The sequence below is a fragment of the Myxine glutinosa genome, chromosome 6 (genome assembly GCF_964187855.1).
Source record: "Myxine glutinosa chromosome 6, kmMyxGlut1.1, whole genome shotgun sequence".
NCBI classification, from domain to species: Eukaryota; Metazoa; Chordata; class Myxini; order Myxiniformes; family Myxinidae; genus Myxine; species Myxine glutinosa.
This window is the reverse complement of record NC_136266.1, coordinates 171,486,151-171,508,485: the sequence shown is the minus strand read 5'-3', so window position 1 is coordinate 171,508,485 and position 22,335 is coordinate 171,486,151. Positions and strand designations below refer to the sequence as shown.

Sequence of the window (22,335 nt, the reverse complement as noted above, 5' to 3'; positions counted from 1 at the left end):
CATTGAATGGAGTTCACTCCGACACCCTTCCTGCACACAGCACACGGCCACTTCCCAGTTCTTTCCACCTCACCCCATGCTTTACCACTTGCCATCACCTTTGTCTTTCCGATATTCACCTTCAGACCTTTTGTCTCCATACATTCCTTCCACTTGTTCATCTTTTCCTTCAGTCCATCCATACTTTCCGCAATCAACACCAGATCATCTGCATACAACAACTCCCACGGTAAACCCTCCTTTACGGTCTGAGCCAGCACCTCCATCACAGCTACAAATAGTAGTGGACTTAGTACCGACCCCTGATGCACTCCCACCTTCACCTCAAACTCACCACTGTTCCCGTCCTTCGTCCTTACAGCTGTGCGTGCTCTTTTGTACATTGCCATCACTACTCTGATCAACCATTCCTCCACTCCTAACTTCCTCAATGCCCATGTCAATACTTTGCGTGGAACCCTATCGAATGCTTTCTCCAGATCAACAAACCCAAAAAACAACTTCTTCCTCTTATCCATGTACTTCTCCTGCAACTGCCTCACAATGAAAAGCGCATCTGTCGTTCCTCTTCCTGGCATGGCTGGTTAACATGGCTGGTTAACAAGGAGAGATGCAGAAAATAGGGCAAGATGGAGAAGATTGTCATGGGGACCGGAAGATTAACCCCCGCTCTAGCAGGGAAAATGGCCTTAAAATGCATGTTGTTGTTGTTGTTGTTGTGATCTTGATTGTGGTGCAAAAACGGTGTGAATTAAAAAAATATGGCAGGAGGTGACAGTGTTGTTGTCAAAGAATTGCAAGAGCTCATTTAGGCACCAAAACTACTGGATTATTTTTCAAGATAAACAATAGTTTATCAACAAAAAGTTGATGATTTAGGAAGAAGTGGGGTTCAGGTGGTGGAGATCTGCATCTGCCATTCAGCGTGAGCCCTTCATCAGAGTTAATTTTCCCCACAGCGTTTCTAACTCCATAAGTCTGGAAGACAGGTTTGCAGGTGTTTTCTTTCAGCAATAGCCAAAGGAAACGAATGAGTCAGAGATGTCCTGTAAATTGGGTGAGGGAAATGAGGAAGGCTTTCAGAAATAATTTCTACCATTGTTTTGCAGCATCAAAATGTTGTGTGCTCAAACATCATCCTGGAGAAGCAAATCCTTCATATTAACTTTTCTTGCACCACCACCACCACCACCACATCCAAAATTGCACCACCAGTTTGTGAAAGGAGTCGCTGAGGCAAATATCCTCATGAGACTCTGCATTGATTAATGCTCTGTCTCGTTTGGTTGAACTTTGTTTTGGTTTTTTTAAATCCCAGTTTGGCTCAAGTTTGGATAGAGCATCAGACTTCCACCTCATGTAGTCAGAATTCCATCCTTTATTACACTATGACGACAAAAAAGCACAGCATTTTTGCACAACGTACAAAGAGTAACAAACGCAGCATATCGTAGAAAAAACGGGTGCATATAAAATCTGTATGATTATCAACAGTGCAGATGTGTATTTTTAATCAAATACTTTTGGGGGACATTTACATAAAATATTGCACTTGGAGCCAAAACCTCACCGCCGCCCACGCCATTGTGGAGAGATGGGATAATCGTGCTATCTCGTGGCCTACAGTGCAGCAATGAACATTCACAATCAGAGTCAGGGTCCTGCGTGGTGCGGGAAGATCAATAATCGCATCTCCGCAACTTCTCTAGGTCGCAAAACAGCCAAAACAAATGAAGCCAATAGCGATAGCCATACGATCGAAAAAAAGAAAAGAAATAGCATTCCATGCTGAAATGCTTCGTTGTGAAGATTGGAATGACAAAGTCGAATGCAATGACGATAAAATAACATCTGAAACTCAATGGGTTATGTGAATGCCTGCGATCAATCCCATTCACTCTCGTGTGGTCCCACAAAGAGCAAAAAAGCACAAAACCAGTGCAGAGTCACTCAAATGCCACTTCGGTGGTGATAAAAGCTTTAATTTACACGATAGCTCTGCAATAAATAGATTCAAAAAAGATTTCAATCATTTGAATATATAGACAGATCAACATATTTTAATGATCGACATTCAGAATCTGAGATGACAGCATCAAAGAAAACTCAACAATATTGCCTCTGACAGACATTCTTGAAACAAAAACTACACTGGGAAAAGCTTTTTTTTAAACTGAAGGAGAAATCAAACGCGATTATTTGGGACATTTATTTCTCTTAGCATACAAGTGATTTAAATAAAATTACTTCCAGCAATGTGTGTGTGTTTATATATCCATTAGTTCCAAAGACGAAGCATTGTAAAGAAAGTAAAAAAAAAAAATCAGAGAAACGTTTATTTTTGAATCTCAAATGACTCCATCTTATGTGGACAATAAAATCGAATTAGCAGTTTTGCTCAGCGAAATCTCAGACAAACAAGAACGACAAATTGACGTCATGTAGCTTGGAAAATTGTCAGGTGTGCCAGGTGTACGCACTGTCACGCGCGCTCGTCGTCGGAGTTCCTGGAAAGCTCGGTGTCACAAAGCCAACCTTGCCGCTTGCGGACGTTCCAATGAAGGCAACGGGCAAGGCTTTCAAACCAGTCGTACACGGGATCGTGGCAGCACACGGATGGCACGGGGAAGCAGGACGTCGTGATCTTGATGCTTCGGGTTCACACAAATTGCAAATCAAGGCTGGTTGCCTCACAGCACACGATCATACAACTGCATCTTTACTGTGGCACCTCACCTAGTGTAAGATAAGAGGTTAACTAGATCTCGCATTCGCAAAATGGTATGAAGTTTCATTCTCCTTTACAATCATAATTCCCGGCCCACTGCAAACCATTTAACTTTTCCTTCTCTCTCCTCTTCTCTCTTCTTTTGTAAATTGACTTCAAAACGTTTGGAAAAGGTCAGACAATAATGAGACAAAATGCTATCTTCCCCATCATACAGCTTGGTCCTGTCACACACAGTTTAGTGAAGAAAGTCAAAACAATGCCAAACAGACGTGTCACCTGAACGAAAACACGCGGGGCAGGCAGAAATAAACAAAACTTGGAAAAGAGAAACGGAGAGAGAGTGACATGGGCTTCAAATGTTATTTCTACAACTCGACTGCAACTTGATGATTAAAATCACAGCTATTTTCGAAATGGAGTCGGCATAAATAATTCGCCTGACGTCATGTCTACTCAATTCAGATTCTCCGGAGGGAAAAGATGAAACAACGAGAACAGCACTGCGTAGAGTGCATACCTGCTCCAGACTCAACAGGTTACGTTTTGTATCCCACTGATTAGGTCCGGATGCAGGTCTGGCCTAACAAAAATCCAATCAGCTTGTTATTGTTACATACCCAAATCATACACCAAGTTTTGTCATAATCCGTCCACACGTTTTTGAAATATCATGCTCTATATCGTTTTTAGCCCGATCTCTCAATGGTGAAGAATCATTAAAACATTTTAAAAATTCTAGTGTCCAGATCCTGATTCAGATCTTCACCAAAATATAAACAATTTGTCTGTGTCACACCCAACAATCTGTTCACCAAATTTTGGCCAAATCCAGACAACTTCTTGAGATATCTTGCTCACAAACAAACAGAGACAAACAGACAGGGGTAAAAACATAACCTCCGTCCACCTTAGGCGGCAGAGGTAATAACGGATCACAAAATAAAAGGCCCAATTACTGGTTCCTTTTTCATGAATATCTACTCTACTCTGTTGTTATAAACAAAAATATATTCCCTAAAAAAGGGAAATGATGCAAGATGGCTTGTCTAAAGCAGACCTGCATACTTCAACAAAAAATGAGCACCAAACGTTTTCATGTGTATAGTTGGTCAAATGGCGTTGAGTATCATTTTCATTACAATGAAAATGCCAATACTAATAATGTATCGGTTACAATTTTGGGCCTTGCAGGACAAGCGCTAATTGGCCAGCAGGTGGTACTTCATTTTTTGCCGCCGTTATAAATTTATTCTACACTTTCCCCCACCACCTATACTATCTGCCAGCCCGAGGGCCGGCTGGACATTTTTTTTTTTTTTTTTTTTTTTTGTATACAATATCGAGGCTCGTGAAAGAGCGAACATTAATCACACAGAAAGACAAACCGACACATAAAACATATAACATAGGGAGCGGTAGACAAGATGGGGAGAGAGGGGGAAGGACACAAACACAACATTTGAGAGCAGGGACCGAGAGACATGGAGACATCGAGAGATCTGAGAGAGGGCAAGGGCTTTGGGGGGGGGGGGGGGCGTGGGAAGGGGGCAGTGGGAGAGGTATAAAACATATGGACACTGCCAGGACTTCCAGGAAAGAAGTTGGAATTTCAAACAAGGTGGATCTGGGGTGAATTAGCGGGGGTAGAAAAGATCAAGGTTTTGGATGGGGGAAGATAAGAGATGGTGGTGAACAGCTGTTTTAAAGACCTGGAGGGAGGAGTGGGATTGAAGGGAGTGAGGGAGTTTGTTCCAGAGGCGGGAGAAAAGAGGAATGAAAGAGTGAAGGTGAGCGGAGAGCCGAGATTTCGGCAGTTTAACCATCAGAGGGTTGCTGGCAGATCTTGTGCGACCTGTAGGAATATTTGGGGGACAGAGCACAGAGAGAGCTGGGGGTGCAAGGCCGGAGAGGAGTCGGTAGAAGTCGGTTTTGAACATACATTCGCATGTATGGTGCCGAATATTCGAATATGAATATATTCCAACATATTCGCATCAGCTGGCTGGTGTTGGCTTGGCGGTTAGGGATCCGAGGATCCCGGGTTCGAATCCCGGTCGATCGCTGAATTAATGCTAGGGGGGTTGACTCAACCCGTCATCCTTCCGAGGTCGGCAAATTGAGTACCAGTTCACTGGTAATTCCCTGTGTGTCACAAGAGGCGACTAACAGTGTTGGCGGCAGGAAGGGCATCCGGCCATAAAGCATTGCTTCAAAAAGGGGACCACGGTGCTCGGAAAAGGCCAACCCTTGCTCTGCGGGGAAAAATGGCCTCTAAAGGTGGTTCTATTCGCATGGCCAGTCTCTACGGCTGGTACCAGCTAGACATAGTTTAACCGACCCACTGATTGATGGGTTTGTTTGAAAGGATGGGGTCGTGGTGGTTAAGGGTAGATAATAATGTGGAGCAATAAATTTAAGGTGAAATGCTGGCAACAGTCAAAGTTGGGAGAGAGTTGAGAGGTGAGATAGTAACAGCAGCACAATCGAGGGAGAGGAGTCGGGAGGATTCCAGCACAAGATATCTGAGTTATTATTGAGGATTTGAGATTACAATTTAAGGAATTGGTTCTTCCAAAACCTGTGGATGGAGTACAGCAACGCACACTCAGTCCTTTGCAGGACTCAAGAGAGTAGTGGGTTTTCTCCCTTCACAAGTCTACATTTCTACACTGCCATTTTACACGCTGGGAATACCCTCCGCAAAGTCATGCTAGTTTCTATCACATCACTTTTGAATGCGCCCTCAAGGTTAATTTCCTCGCATTGATGAGATCATACCATCCCGGTGTGTACCCTGGTTAGAATAGGTACACCGTATCCCTGCGTGTCGTAAGAGGCGACAAAGAGGGTTGGCGTCAGGAAGGGCATCCGGCCATAAAAACATTGCCTCAAAAAGAGAACCATGACAATTACCACGACATATGGGCATGGTACAGCCCGAAGTGGAGATCGGTTTCTGAGGTTTGGGACATGGAATGTAGGGACAATGACAGGGAGATCAGGAGAAGTGGTGGAAGTATTGATCAGAAGAAGAGTGGACATATGTTGTGTGCAAGAGACGAGATGGAAGGGAAGCGGTGTGAGAATGGTGAAGGGTAGGCAGGGACAGAAATACAAGTTTGTGTGGCAAGGGTGCCCAGAGGGCGTAAATGGTGTTGGTGTCCTGTTTTCTGAGGAGTTTGTAGACAGTGCGGTGAGTGAGTGATAGGTTGATGATGGTGAAAATGATGATTGGAAAGCTCTTGGTGAATGTCATCTCGGGCGGGATATGCTCTGCAGGTTGGTCGGAGCGATGAAGAGAAGGACAAGTTCTGGTGTGCGATAGAGAAGCTGATGGAAAACGTGAAAGATGAGGAAGTTGTTGTGGTAGGAGGAGACCAAAATGGACATGTGGGAAGGAGTATGGACGGTTTTGAGGGAGTTCATGGGGGTTACGGATATGGTGTGAGAAATGGAGAAGGTGAAAGGATTTTGGAGTTTGCTGATTGAGCTGATTTGTAATACTCAGTTCAAGGAAGGGGATAATAAGCTTGTCACATACATGTCAGGTGGGTCAATGACAACCGTTGACTACCTGATGGTGCGTAGGCGAGATAGGGGGCACCTCCGGGACACAAAGGTGGTCCCGGGGGAGGAGGCTGTTTCAAAGCACCACTTGGTTGCCTGTGACGTAAGGGTGAAAGGTGCGAGGAGAGCTCGGCGGGTGAAGTACCAACCGAGAATGAAGGTGTGGAGGTTGAAAGAGTTGACAGTAAGGGAGGCATTAAAAGAGAGGCTGAGTAGGGTAGAGGATGATGTGGTTGAGCTTGAACGTGGTTGGATGTCAATGAAAGATAGTCTGTTGGGAGCCGTTGGTGAGGTATGTGGATGGACAAAAGGACCACCGAGGCACTCGGAAACATGGTGGTGGGATGATGAAGTTGGAAAGAGGATTGACGAGAAGAGGAAGAAGTTCAAGGAGTGGCAGAAGGCAAAGGGTATGGGAGCAGAAAAAGCAGAGCATTAAAGTTATAAGGCAGCCAAGAAGGCTGCAAAGAAAGAGGTAGCAAAGGCGCAGGAGGCATGTAGGAAAATGTTCGGAGAACGCTTGGATTCGGAAGAGGGTCAGAGAGCGGTATTCAGGATTGCAAAGCAGATAGCGAAAGAGAGGTGTGATGTGATGGGGGTGAGTTGCTTGAAGGATGAAGTGGGACAAATCGTTGTGGACCCAGATGGAATTACAGGAAGATGGAAAAGATATATGGAAATGCTGTTGAATACAGAGAATTAATGGGATGGCAACAAAGAGAGTAACCCAGTTTTAGGACCGGCAGAGAAGATAACTGAGAAGGAAGTTGAGGAAGCGATAAAAGCAATGAAGAGTAGAAAAGCGGGAGGGCCGACGGGAGTTGAGGGAGATATGTTGAAGGCAGCAGGAAGTTGGGGTGTGAAGAGAATGACAGAGATCTGTAATCTGGTGGTGAAAGAAGGCCGCATTCCAGTGGATTGGGAACTGAGTACCATCATCCCTCTATACAAGGGGAAATGTGACCCTCTGGAGTGTGGCTCGTAACGAGCGACAAAGTTATTGGAGCATGGAATGAAGGTATTGGAAAGGGTGTTGGAGAGGAGGATAAGGAAGAAGGTAAAGATCGACGAAATGCAGTTTGGATTTATGCCAGGAAGAGGAACAACAGACGCGCTCTTTATTGTGAGGCAGTTGCAGGAGAAGTACATGGAGAAGAGGAGGAAGTTGTTTCTTGGGTTTGTTGATCTGGAGAAAGCATTCAATAGGGTTCCACGCGAAGTAGTGACATGGCATTGAGGAAGTTAGAAGTGGAGGAATGGCTGATCAGAGTAGTGATGGCAATGTACAAAAGAGCACGCACAGCTGTAAGGACGAAGGACGGGAACAGCGGTGAGTTTGAGGTGAAGGTGGAAGTGCATCAGGGGTCGGTACTAAGTCCAGTACTATTTGTAGCTGTGATGGAGGTGCTGGCTCAAAACGTAAAGGAGGGTTTACAGTGGGAGTTGTTGTATGCAGATGATCTGGTGTTGATTGTGGAAAGTATGGACGGACTGAAGGAAAAGATGAACAAGTGGAAGGAATGTATGGAGACAAAAGGTCTGAAGGTAAATATAGGAAAGACAAAGGTGATGGCAAGTGGTAAAGCATGTGGTGAGGTGGAAAGAACTGGAAAGTGGCCATGTGCTGTGTGCAGGAAGGGTGTCGGAGTGAACTCCATTCAATGTACAATGTGCGCTGAGTGGGTTCATCAAAAATGTAGTGGTTTGAGAGGGTCATTAACCAGTGTGGCAGCTACATTCAAATGTAAGGTGTGCACAGAGGGAGCTGCAGATGGAGGAAATGTTGAGTTGGATCTTGGAGATGGCATGAAGCTGGAAGGTGTGAAAACATTTTGCTACCTCGGAGACATGCTGAATGGAGAAGGTGGATCAGACTCGGCAACGGTTGTTCGAGTGAGATGTGCATGGAAGAAGTTTCGGGAACTGAGTGGCGTGCTGATGAGGAGTGGAGTGTTGTTGAAGCTGAAGGGAAAGGTGTATGCTGCATGTGTGAGAAGTGTTATGATTTATGGGAGCGAGACATGGGTCATGAATGTAGAGCAGCAACGAAGGCTGGAAAGGGTGGAAATGCGAATGGTTCGGTGGATGTGCGGAGTATCGTTGAGAGAGAGGAAGACAAATGATGAATTGCGAAAGATGATGGGAATAGAGCCTGTGATTGATGCTGTGAAGAGGAACAGGTTGAGATGGTTTGGTCATGTGTTGACGAAGTATGAAAGTGACTGGTTGAGAAGAGTGATGGAAATTAATGTAGAAGGAAGTCGAGGATGGGGAAGACCGAGAAAGACTTGGCTAAAGATGGTGGAAGAAGAAATGCGGGCAAGGGGGTTAACAAGGAGAGATGCAGAAAATAGGGCAAAATGGAGAACATTGTCATGGGGACCGCAGGGCTAACCCCGCTCCAGCAAGGAGAATGGCCTTAAAATGCATGCTGTTGTTGTGTGTTGTTGACGAGATCTTACCACCACTGCGACACTTCCGCACTAAATATCCTCAGGATTCTCCCATTGCACTGCCTTGTGCACTTTTGTCACCCTCGGGACTCTTTCACTGTGCCAATGGCTCATCATTCACCAGTTGTTCACTCTCCCTCGACTGATCTTTCCTGACTCTCACTTATCAAGCCTGATTTATCTCGTTATTGTACACCGCTCATTTCCTATGCCTTCTCCAGGCGCTGCATAACGTCATTGCCGGGCACTGAAGGGAGCCTGGCAATGACACACACCGAAGGACAATGCAGCAGGAAAATGACCCCAAACATACTTCAAAAAGTACCCAGGAATGGTTCAAGACAAAACGCTGGACTGCTCTGAAGTGGCCAGCAATGAGTCCAGATCTAAATCCCATTGAACACATGTGGGGAGATCTGAAAACAGCAGTTGGGAGAAGGCACCCTTCAAATCTGGGAAAACTGGAGCAGTTTGCACAAGAAGAGTGGGCCAAAATGCCAGTAGAGAGATTAAGGAAGCTCATTCATGGCTATAGGAAGCGCTTGACTGCAGTTATTTTGTCCAAGGTCTGTGCTACCAAATATTAAGTCTAGTGTGTCAATTATTTTGTCAATGCCATTTCTTTTTATTTCTGATTTTAAAGGATATATTAAGTTCTTAATCAAAAACAAAGGTTCTGTAACATTAACAGTGAAATAAAGAATTGTGGAGACCAAATACTTTTGTCAATTTCAACTTATTTTTAGAGAAAATTGTGAGTTATTTGAAAAAAGTGCAAGGGTGCCAATATTTTTGGCCACGACTATGATTTTTAAGTGATTCTTCACCATTGAGGGATAGGGCCAAAATCGATATGTACCATTGCTTTTCAAAATGTTGTGGACGGATTCGGATGAAACTTGGTGGATGAGTGATAGATGTGATGAACAAGCTGATTCGATTTTGGTTAAGATGCGGATGCAGAACTGGCCTATCAGTGGTCTACAAAACGTGAACTGTTCAGCCTGGCGGAGGCATGCACTCTATTGAGTGCAGCTCTAGATTACTTCTGTGGTGCAATTGTTGTGTTTGACAGTCATCAGATCCAAACCGCAGGGGTGCAACAACCAGGCTTTACTCAATCACCGCTATATTCTCTCTTCTTCCTTCTATATTTCTGGCTCTAAATTTAGTATATTGTAAGGAGTCTCGTCCTGAGCACGCTTTGGACTCAAAGTAAACATTTGCTTCAGTCAGTCAATTTATTTACGAGAAAATTAATCTTGAGGTTGGGTACAAAGTGATATAATTGGAACAGGCCTGCGTGTCCTGAGTCTCCCTCTTGGTGTCTGACAGTCAAACAAAACTGAAAATCATTCCAAATTGGAAATTTACTTTTTTAGGGATGTCATAAAGCACAAACAACAGGCATGAAAAACTAATGTAAAGTGTTAAATTGGGTGGTGTAAAAGAGGGTGCAATAAGCGACGGTAAACTTCTGATTCAATGGTTTGTTTTGTTTGTGTTCTACAGCCTTTAAAACTTTTATTTTATTTCAATTGGATTATATATTTGAACACTGCAGAAAAAAAAATCGTTCGGTCTCGACCGATAAAACTTGCGCTCTGAGAGCAGAGTGACAGCGAGATTCAGACAAAATGGTGGAGCCTAGCGATATAAACACAAACATTACTTCGCTCAAAGATCTGTTTTGTTTTAATGCATCTTTTTCTCAAAGAGCCTGGTGTTGGCTTAGCGGTTAGGGTGCCGGCTGGGGATCCTAGGATCCTGGGTTCGAATCCCGGTCGATCGCTGAATTAACGCCAGGGGGCTTGACTCAGCCTGTCATCCTTCCGAGGTCGGCAAATTGAGTACCAGCTTGCTGGGATGAATGATCCCGGTGTGTACCCCGGTTTAGAATAGGTACACCGTATCCCCGCACATGGTAAGAGGCGACTGAGGGTTGGCGTCAGGAAGGGCATCCGGCCATAAAAACATTGCTTCAAACAGGGAACCATGATCGTCATGGGGCCCGCAGGGCCAACCCCTGCTCTTGCGGGGAAATGGCCTTAAAACGATCATTCATTCATATATATTCATCTTTTTCTCAAAGATCGTTCAAAAATTGCCAATTTCTCCAAGAAGAATTGGCAGAAGGTTCAGCTCTGGCATGCTGGAGATACTGTTCCGTTTGACCCATCGGCTTTGTTTGGATGACATTGTGCCTGTTATTCAAAGTTCACGGACAAAGCTAATATAGATTACGCTCGGAAATGCAAAGCTTGAGTTGAAAAGATCCTTCCTATGTCCTTTTTCTCAAGAAAGTGTGTGGTAAGGTGAAATCTCTAGTTATTATCTGTTTTGAGATTTGAATCCCCATTTGCATGGCCACCTATTCATCAATGAGGAGCTGACTGAAGCAAGTGAGTTGCTGAATGAACAATCTCAAAACCTCTATAGACAGTACAAAGGCCAAAATACAAAATACAAAGTATTCAGCCATCAATCAGCCATCAATCATCTGGACTGGTCTCCAATCTCTACCGCCTCTGACATCAACTCATCCTGGGAATTCTTCCAAAGTAAATTGCTCTCTCTCATGCACCGATTTATCCCATCTCGTCTTCAGTTGTCATACCCTTCCTCCCGTCCATGGTACACGGAATCTTGTGGTGAGGCTGTTGCCCAGAAACAACTTGCCTTCGTTTCCTGGAAAGCAAATCCAACGGAAGGAAATCTCATTTCCTTTCACAAAGCCCGAAACAAGTGTGTGTCCACCCTCAGGAGAGCCAGGAAACAATATCTCTCTGTTCTCAAGACCGAACTCTCCTATCTGTCCCTCTTCCAAATCCTGGTGGCGTCTGGTCAAATCTGTTTCTGGTGTTTGTTCCCCCTCCATCCCCTCAATCACCTCAAATGACTACACAGCTGACTCCGCACGTGAAAAAGCTGAATGCCTCAACTCTGTGTTTGCCTCTAAATCCTGTGTCCCAAACCCATCCCTCTCTGTACCCACCGTACCCAGTAGTACCCAGCTGCTCCTGGACTCTGTGTCCTTTCCTCCTGACAAGGTGGAAAAGTTTCTGTCAACCCTCGACTCTGATTCTGCAACTGGACCTGACGGCATCAGCCCACGAGTCCTAAAATCCTGTTCTTCCGCTCTTTCACTCCCTCTCTCTGTTCTCTTCACCCTCTCTTTTGCTCAAGGTCATCTGCCATCTGCTTGGAAATCGGCCAATATCACCGCGTTACACAAAAAAGGTGCAAAAACAGATCCTAGCAACTACAGACCAATCAGCCTTCTCCCAATTATCAGCAAAGTCATGGAATCCATCATTGCTTCGGATATGAAATCTCTCCTCTTCTCCAATGGCTTGATCTCTGATCATCAATTTGGTTTCAGACCTAGTCACTCTGCTCTGGACATGCTGCTTCTGCTGTCTCAACAATGGATGGAGGTCCTCAATGCCAAACAGGAAATTAGAGCTGTCTTCCTTGACATATCACGTGCCTTCGATACCGTCTGGCACCCCGCTCTGCTCACCAAACTCTCCTCCTTTGGTATCCATGGAAATCTCCATGCATGGCTGGCGGACTTCCTCTCTAGTCCTAGTCAACGTGTGGCCCTGAATGGGTTTCTCTCATCTCCTCTTCCTGTTCAGGCTGGAGTTCCCCAAGGCAGTGTTCTGGGCCCTGTGCTTTTTCTGGTCTTCATCAATGATCTCTCCGACTCCCTTGAAAATCCTCTCTCTCTCTTTGCTGATGACTCCACTCTCTGCTGCTCCATTCCTCATCCCTCAGATCGGCAGTCTGCAGCCTCCTCGCTCTCTGCAGACCTGGACAAAATCACAGACTGGGCAAACAAGTGGAACATGTCTTTCAATCCTGACAAATCTCACACTCTTACGATGTCTCTCCAAAAAGACCGACTGGACAACCCTCCCATCCACTTTCTGAATAATCCTCTCCATGAAGTTCTGTCACTCAAGCTTTTGGGTCTCACTATCTGCCATGATCTTTCCTGGGAAACCACATTTCAAATCTGGCCTCCAAAGCCAGTCGCCGACTGGGCATCCTCCGTCGTGCGAAGTCCTTCCTTGGCACACCTGAGCTCCTCACCACATATAAGGCTTTCATCCGCAGCTCAATGGAATACTGTTCCCCCCTCTGGGCTGGTGCTCCTGCCTCACACCTAGCTCGTCTTCACGCTGTTGAAACCAAAGCGTTCAGAATCATTGGAATCTCCCGTGATGAAGCTACCTCCGAGGGCCTTTCACTTACTCACCGCAGGCAGGTTGGTGATCTTTCTGTCTTCTACCGACTCCTCTCCGGCCTTGCTCCTCCAGCTCTCTCTGGGCTCTGTCCCCCAAATATTCCTACTGGTCGCACAAGATCTGCCTGCAACCCTCTTATGGTGAAACAGCCAAAATCAAGACTCTCTGCTCACCTTCACTCCTTCATTCCTCTTTTCTCCCGCCTCTGGAACAAACTCCCTCACTCTCGTCAATCCCACTCCTCCCTCCAGGTCTTTAAAACAGCTGTTCACCACCATCTCTTATCTTCCCCCATCCAAAACCTTGATCTTTTGTACCCCCGCTAATTTCACCCCAAATCCACTTTTTTGAAATACCAACTTCTTTCCTGGAAGTCCTTGGTGTACTTGTGTTTATACTTCTCCCACCTCACCCCCCCCCCCCTTCCCACACCGCCTTCCCCCAATCCCTATCCCTCCCACACATTCCCGATGTCCCTGCTCTCAAATGTTGTGTTTATGTGCTTCCCCTTCTCTCCCCATCTTGTCTAACGCTCCCCTTTTTATATACTTTGTTTGTTTGTCTCTTTGATTTGTTTTTGTGATAAATGCTAGCTCTTTTACGAGCCTCGATTCTGTATATTAAAAAAAAAAAAAAAAAAAAAATGAAGCAATTTCAGAGGGAAAGTGTGTTGAAAAAGATAAAAGTTGGGATGGCTTGGATTATTGTTAACAACTCCTTCCTGGAACATTTTGAACGGCCCTTGAATGCTACTTTGTGAGGAAGCAAGTGACAAAATACATTTAATCAATGCTTGTAATATGTAATACCGGTGGTATCCGATATTACAAATCATCTTATAAATTATATATACATATATACATATATAAATGTATTTTTAAATTTTTTAAATATAATACATCTTATAAATTACATATAAATGCAGTCAGTACAAGAGGCCCAATTAAAATTGTAGTTGCTTGGAAAAAAAAATCCCAAAATAAGTGGGCTACTAAAACTGAATATAAAGTGAGATAGATGCCCAAATATGAAGTGAGAAAAATTTCTTATTTAACTTTACCATACATGGTCAATAAGATGCCAGAAAGAAAACGAAACATCTTTCCTTTGCTTACCTGTCTCCATGTCGAATTTCCTGGCGCTGGCGTCCATCAAATGACACCCAGGCTGTGTTCTTACCATCAGGTGACAGCCTTATCTGCAGGGATACGCACAATATCAGCAAGTGCTGCCAGACAACTTCAACAGCAAAAATAGTGTTTCTAACGAATCGTTTTTACAAACATCTTTTAAAATAAAGAAAGATTAAAAAGCAAAAATGTCGTACAGTAAGTTCGACCCCAGCTGGCACGACAATGGGCCGAAAGGACAGCGAGTGTGGGCAGATTGGCGTGATGAGAATGGCTGGCACATTTGGGTGGATCATGGAGGCACCGGCAGCCACTGCGTACGCAGTGCTCCCTGTTGGCGTCGATATTATGAGGCCTGTAGAATGTGAGGACGGAAATCAGACAGAGATCATTGTCTTATCGTTCCATTCCATTGCGATCGCATGAAGAAATAAAAGGTGAAAACAAATACATAATGACAAAGTGCAGGAACATTTTTGGATAATTGACCATTCATATGAAATGGCCCTTCCAGATATTGACCTTCAAAATAATATAATTCCTTCAAGATATTGACCTTCAAAATAAAATAATTCCTTCAAGATATTGACCTTCAAAATAAAATAATTCCTTCAAGATATTGACCAATTTTGAGACAAAAAAGGTAAATCTGCCAATTGGTGAAATGTTATTTTATGAACATGTATGCAATCCCAATGTTTGCGTGCTTGGAAAGTCATGCAACCGTTCAGGGAGGGGACCCTGAGTCCATCGAGAGAAAAATCTAAATTTGGTAAATTGGTCCAATTATTTTTTTAAGCTCAATCCAACTTTATATTTCGATTGTATTGTCCGTGTCGCTAGCGCACACACAAGATAGACTACTTTTATGGTGTCGTTTAATAAATATTCCCAAACACCGAGTGGTGAATTAAGCTAAAGCGCAATGCAGCTGGCCAATCCGCAAGGAAGATACAACTTGAATCAATGTGTGTAATGATTTTAAAAGATCAGAATTATTCCTGTAGTGATGCAGCTGTGCTATGCTGGTATCCTAGTGAAAGGTATGTCACCAAAATGGTCTGTTGGGGATTTTTGTCAAAATTAGCAAGAAAAGTTCCAAAACAGTTTTTATATTTTTTTATACTTTTAAAGGCAGGTTTTCTTCAGGCCAGTTCTACATTGTTCTACGAACTGTCAGTTCTACGCTGCTCTTCCATGAGCCTGAATCCTGTAAAGTAAGAAGGTCCAAGTGGATAAAACAGCCACAGACTATTTATTACAAAAATGTATTTCAATGAGTGGAAATTACAACTTTTTTTTTTTAAACAAATTTTTACAAATAAGAACAAGTGTAAAAACACTTCAACATTTTAACGTAAAAACACTTGATGGTATGAAAGAGGCTGAATTGTGCTGACAAAGGAAAGATGAAAGGTGCAAAGGAGGAAGCTTTTGCGGATGTGGATTCTGGAAAAGGAAGACAAGGTTTGACCACCTATGCCTAGGTATTGACTGCACAGATCGAGGTTAACTAATAGTAATTCCTTTTTTTAAAGACATGAAATCTTGGTTCGCAGAAGAGAACGACTGAGGGTAGAAGTCAATGCACTGACAGTGGGACATGTGGACGTAATAATGGGAACGGGATGGGAGATGAAAGGGAATGAAAAATAGCAAGCTGAAAATAAAAGTGGAGGGTTCGAGAAGGTTAATGAGGGCAGAAAGATCACCGGTAGGGATGGAGGATGACCTCAAGTGAATACGGATTTTAACACGAATCAAACAACTTCTCCAGTTTGACATGAAATCAATTTTACTTTTACACAGTTAATCATTCATGGTGTGCTGACAGCAAGGTTTAGGCCTGCTTAGGCACTGAAACCAAAGGAGTGAAGCCTCTTATACCTGTTCATATCTGCCAAAATGAAATGGGCAGTGATTTAAAGTACCATGGTTTTATAGGCTGGTATTCCCTGTCAACGTAGAAGATTTATTACATTAAGTGTAGCAAAAGGTTTCAACTCAATTGATTAAGTTCTGGATATGGTATGGTTCTGCTTTTCTTTCACATTGACATTTGAAACAATAAGTGAAGCCACAAATGAAGGCCATGAAGTATAGCATGCATGGAAAACAAAAGTAAAGTAAAATAGTCCTGTGGGAGACGGATGTCTATATCCCCACTGTTTCTGAGAAGATTTTAAAGGAAATGACCTAAATTTGAGGCAAAACCCTCCTTTTCTGCCTCTTATAGGGCGGATCCTGATGGGGAGCACAACCCCATGAGACTTCACTGTTCTGATGTATCGTATCAAATTCGGTCCATATCGGTGATTTCGTTTGTGAGGAAAATATGTTTTAGTGAATATGAGAGATTAGGGGAGGGAACCCATGGCTCCCTTTCCAGGGGAGATATGGCCATGGGGAGCACAACTTGAAGTTAGGGCATGGTCACAATGCCGCATGGTCAGGTTGGTCTAGATCCGGTTATCCGTTTCTGAGAAAAAGATTTTTGAATGAAATATCAATATTTGGGGCAAAACCCCCATTTTACCTCATTTTAATGGGTGGATCCAGATAGGGAGTACAACTCCATGAGATATTAATGTCCTGATGCATTGTACAAAATTGGGACGGTATCGCTCAGGAAGTTGTGGAGAAGATGTTTTAGTGAAAATGATGGATTCGGGTAGTGGACCCAGGGCTCCCTTTCCAGGGAAGATACGACCACGAGGAGCACAACCTAATGTTGGGGCAATGTACTGATACCTCATGGCGAGTTTGGTGTGGATCTGTCTGGCAATTTCTGTGAAGAAGATTTTTGAATGAAATATCAATATTTTGGGGCAAAACACCACTTTAACTCCCATTATAAGTGGTGCATCCGGATGGGGAGCACAACGCCATGAGACCTTGCTGTCCTGATGTATCGTACCAAATTTGGTCCATATTGGTTGGGTAGTTTGTGAGGATATCTTTTAGTCAAGTATTAATGGATGTACGGACTGAGGGACAGCTGGGCACCGGAACCTACTCTATGAGGTTATTTTAGAGAAATACTCCATAATAACCCAAGTTAAAATGTTCTGGGATATCGCAAGTAATACATGTACAAGCTCTTACCTTTACTTGAGCAAAGTGTTTAAGAAATGCAAATGTAGTTAGTATTCATAAGTCGACATTACAATCCCATTGAAGATGAATATTCTTTAGACTTTATCGTTTATTGGAAGCACGCATTAGTCCGAATGAAATTCTACAATACCTCACCAAAGGCATTGAGAAAATGGATACGTGAACTGCAAAGACTCCAGACCATGATGATGTGCAAGCTCAACAATAATATTTTGCTGTTGGTCACTCACCATCCCCCTGCACGGTGGTGATGAGTCGATTATCAAGAAACAGGTCGACATTGGAGAGATAAGATGAGGGTCCTCTATCCACTACCACCTCATTCAGCACCTGGACACGAAGAGGAGGCAACACATTATGTTCAAGAAAAGCACAAATGGCCTCAATGGTTACGAACAATCTTTATAAAATAAAATAAAATAAAAATAAAAAACGTTTTTACTACCGTTTATATTTTGCTCATATAGTATCTTGGCTCGGGCTCGTGGAGTTTATTACATTACGTGAAATTTACGAGATAATTCTGGCAACTTAAACAAGTAACTTTATTGGTCAATATTAACAATATAGTTTTATTATTGGTCAATTTTGGTTGTGTTTATCGAATAATACACAGGGTTCATTACATTTTTGTTTATTATCGCTAAAAAACGTTTATTATTGCTTCAACAAGCAAAAAGGAGCTATATCATTAGTAGTTGATGAAATGCACAATCCAAGCGCCGCCCCTCTGAATGACAGCTGCCACGCGCACACCGACGTTGTCGATGACTCGGCTGAGAACTAGAGCTGATATGTATCTAATTTCCTATCTCTTGGTGTTTTTCAATTCCTGCAGTGTGTGTGTGGGTTGTTTTCGTAAACTTTAGCTTTGAGGGACCCCCATAGGTAGTAGTCAGGAGGAGACAGATCCGGGGAGTGAGGAGGTCATAGGTTGTCCGTCCATCGAGAAATGAGTGTGGATCACCCAGGAAACATAATCTGAAAAACTCCAAAGCACCATTAGACAGATGCGGTGATACACCTTGTTGCTGGAAGATGACTTAATTCATTGTGGTGTCTTGTTTTCTTCTCAGTGCCAGAAGGAATCTTCTCTGCAGCATGTCCTTGTATCTATCTGTGTTTACTGTCATTGTTTGTCCAGCTTCGTTCTTGAAGAAGAAAGGTCCTATTGTACCGATACGCCCGATTGCACATCAAACAGTTACTTCTCCTACAGAAACTGGTTGTTCCATACATTCGTGCAATTGGGGTTCGGCCCAAAATTGCATGTTCTGCATGTTTATGTGGCCCCTGAGATGGAAGTGGGCCTCATCACGAAATAAAATATTGTCTAGAAAATCTTGGCCTTCTTCGATCTGCTGGGGCAAAGGCGGTGCAAACTCCAAATATCTCCCTCTTATTACCCTGCGCTCGCGAAGCGAAATGCAGGGTTAAGCATTTGGGTACGTACGTACGTCGTATGCACGTACATCGTACGTAGGTGCGTGTCTGCATTAAAAAAATTTATTTTCTCAGCAACCGTTGGTCCGATTGACATGAAATTTTCACCATAGGAGGGCCTCCTCCTGTAGAATATTTTAGTGAATATTACGACGTCACATGTCACGTGGTACGGGTGCCATCTTGGGAAAAACAAAAAACTTTGCACCTCTATATCTCAAAAACCGCTGCACAGAAATAATTGAGACAGGTCTCATTGCAAAGAACTCTCAATGCGGAATAACATGTGAATGATGATGTCATAAGTGCCGCCGTTATGACGTCATAATTCGACAAGTAAAAAACTATCCGATCAGGATGAAATTTCTTGAGCATCTTCTCGGTATAAATTGATGCAGAAATAAAATGACGTCGTAGGTCACGTGGTTCGGACGCCATATTGATTTGAGTGAGAAGCCTGAAAAACCACCAAAATCCAATTTTCTCCTAAACGACTGAACAGATCGAGGCCAAACTTTGCAGGCAGAATCACATACCCATGACAAACAAAAAATTCACCGAGCCTGTCGTCATGCGTCACATGGTTTCGGAGTTATGACGTTTTTAAGCATAAGCTTTTAAAACCAAGCTCCTCCCTCATTTTTGAACCTATCGAGAGGAAGCTTGTTGTGTTCACAGTTGTGTTCAGCATATCAGTCTACTAAAATTACTTTTTGAAATTTGATAGGTCATGTCATGTGGTTTGGCAGATATAAATAATTAAATGAAAATATAATTTTTTTTATAACTCTTGAACTGCTTCATTGATCGACGTGAAACTTTATATTATAGTAGAGGTAATGAAGTGTAACATGTGTGCAAAATTTGAAGATGATTGGATGTATGGTCTGGAAGCTAGAAGTTATTTCGTGAAGAAGAAGAGTCATCTAGAGTGGGCATGGAATTAATTATCACACTGCACATGACGAGCACGCAAAGTACGGAGCGACCTCATGGGGTCATCTTGACCTCTAATAAAATTCTGATTTCAGATTTGTCAATCGCTGAGGTACATTAACACGACCAAAACAGATTTGGCGAAATTCCGACGATTTTTGACGAAAATATAACATTTGTGTCTGCATTCCAATCAAGTAAAGTGTGTGCCGTGTCAGCATTAAAAAAATTGAAACGTGGCTCATTGTAAAGAACTTTATATGGGGAATAGGTGTTGTTAACGATGACGTCATTGGTGCCATAATATGACGTCATAATTCAACAGGGACAACGCTTCGTCTGATCAGTTTGAAATTTATTGAGCATTATCTATGCAACAATTTATTTAAAGAATATAAATTTATGATGTCATCGCTCACGTGGTCTGGCAGCCATAATGGATCAAAAAAAAAAGAAACGTTCAAAAATATAACAGTTGGCTTACACCAAGTTGACTGCGCAGGGTAAGTATTCTATGAATACCATCTAGTTTATTTACTGGATCTGGTACACATAGTTGTTTCAAATTGTCATGTATGATTCTAACAACGGGCATGCGAGGCGTTCCCACCAGCTACCAGCTGTACAAGTTAGTGTGTCGACTTTTTCGGAGAAGCCTGCAAAGCTTCTCTTATGGCCTCTATCTTACTGAGTTTTCTCACTGAAGGTTTTCTACCACAGTATCCTTTCATTTCGTCTTTTACATGTGGATAAACTTTTCTAAAAAAATACTTGATGGTTTTGTATTGTGGAATTCTTGCATTTGGATAGACCCAATAAAACTGCCTGTATGTAGAAACAAATGATGTCGTCATAAAAATCCGACTCTAAAATGAGCGTCCGCTGGGGTCAAGGAGCAAAGAGAAATTGTTTGAAATGGTTGAAACTTCTTTGGGAAAAAAACTTTAAACCTTGTTATTTAGGTGATCTGACAATAAAAGAAGAGGGTCGTATTAGTAAAATTACAACCACCTTTGGAAAAGTTGCACATCATTTTGAACCACCCTGTAAAACTGTCAAATGATACAAAACTAAATGTCTGGTAATGCTGTTTTGATGATCTATAAACTCAAGAAGTTATAGTAAAATGGGATCCAGAATGACAGCAAACATGCCCAGAAGCCAGACCTGAATCTGCATAGTTGTGCGATTGCCTTCCAGTGTCTCCAAAGAGCGACAGGTGAGCGGTTGTGGTCCATTATGCTCAAATTGGGGCCAGCTGGGCTCAGTGTCCCCATTCCTTTGGAACTTTATCACCTTTACCTTAAGGCGGCTGCGCAGAACAACGGCTGCGTTACCTACACAGGAACGCAAAATATAGAGCAATAGATTTCTGGTGCATTCACTACTCAGTTTGTATCACTGCACACAAAATGTCTCGGGTTAGAAACATTGAGAAATCCTTCAAAGTAACCGATAACCTTAATGTGCAACATTTAACCTGTAAGTAGTACCTTCAATAACTTGTGCCACGTAGGTCTTAAAGGACTCAAATTTAAATGGTGTCAGGAAACCAAGAGAGCCGAGATGGAATGCCATGACTGGAGGAACGCTGTCCTGCAGAAAACATAAAAGGAAGTTACTTACTAAACTGTCGAGATGTATAACACATGTACCAGTAGATCTTTGCACAAAGCACAGAAAAATGCACAAAGCAAAACGTTTTGCTGTAATGTTTCAGCAGACAATCAGTACGGATTGGTGGTCATATGCCAGCAAATTTCTGTGTTCAAGATATACAATTTATGTACAGGTAGGCAGGTGTGCAATAGCAAGTAATAAAGAGTTGTTAGGGTTTGCTTTCAACATCAACCACAAAAAGAGACAACGACCCAAATTATTATATTTTAGCCATGCAATGATACCTAACAAAGGCAAGACCAAACTAGAGAATTAATAGAGCATGTTACCCCACACAGTGTTCAAGTCTATACTGTACTTCAATTAAATTAAATAATGACTTTAAAGATCGTTAAAAACAAGACCAAAAGTCTAACAGCGGCAGGCTTGTTTTTATACTTTAGCTGAAGAGGATAGCATGACCTGGGTGGAGATACCAGTTAGCAAATAATGTAAGTATTAATTTTTTTTGAAGTACCATAAGTCTGTAAGCTGTTTGTCACCATGGAAGTGAAGAAATTGCATTGAGATATTGGTTTGTTCTATACGTTTCAAGTCAACAATGAACCAACCATACACCGCTTCAATCCAGTAACTTTGCAGTCACAATAAAGGGATTGCAGTGTTACGATTATATATACTATATTATTATTATTAAAAACATTATACGACCGTATTAAGAAACCTGGGCTGATTTGTCCGAAACAGTTGTAGATATACGACAGGTTCGACCATATGTTCGGCCAGAACAGCATATAAATCAAAATGGCGGTGTGTGGAGTCCGCCGTCGTATGCCGTAATGACATCACATCACCCCTGTCATGTGACCAGATAATCAGCTCTGATTGGTGTATGCTTGTGAGGGGCATACATACATGCATTTGGACACAGGGACAAACAAACACTGTTCTAGACGGCTTTGTCCTACTGGCTACGCCATAAAATCTGAAGGTTTAGCACGGTTGAAGCAGTCTTATACCCTTCCCTTATCCACCACCTTACTGAACATGTCCACGTCCAGGTACTGCTAAACGGAACAGTTTTG

General features: G+C 42.8%; 1 protein-coding gene across 3 annotated transcripts in view; it reads right to left on the bottom strand.

Moving 5' to 3' along the window:
• Positions 1-1,360: 1,360 nt before the first annotated feature.
• The window catches only part of NADK (NAD kinase), a 120,452-nt gene continuing 99,477 nt past the window's right edge, over positions 1,361-22,335 (bottom strand). For 2 of the 3 annotated variants that reach the window (XM_068100175.2, XM_068100177.2), the window contains 6 exons: positions 21,124-21,226; positions 20,798-20,967; positions 17,482-17,581; positions 14,332-14,489; positions 14,120-14,202; positions 1,361-2,651 (listed from right to left, as the gene is read on the bottom strand). In XM_068100175.2, coding sequence (XP_067956276.2) covers positions 2,483-2,651; positions 14,120-14,202; positions 14,332-14,489; positions 17,482-17,581; positions 20,798-20,967; positions 21,124-21,226 — 783 coding nt within the window. In that variant the 3' untranslated portion in view covers positions 1,361-2,482. Of the gene's footprint in view, positions 2,737-14,119; positions 14,203-14,331; positions 14,490-17,481; positions 17,582-20,797; positions 20,968-21,123; positions 21,227-22,335 lie in introns of all 3 variants that reach the window. The other variant, XM_068100176.2, reaches the window with a different exon arrangement.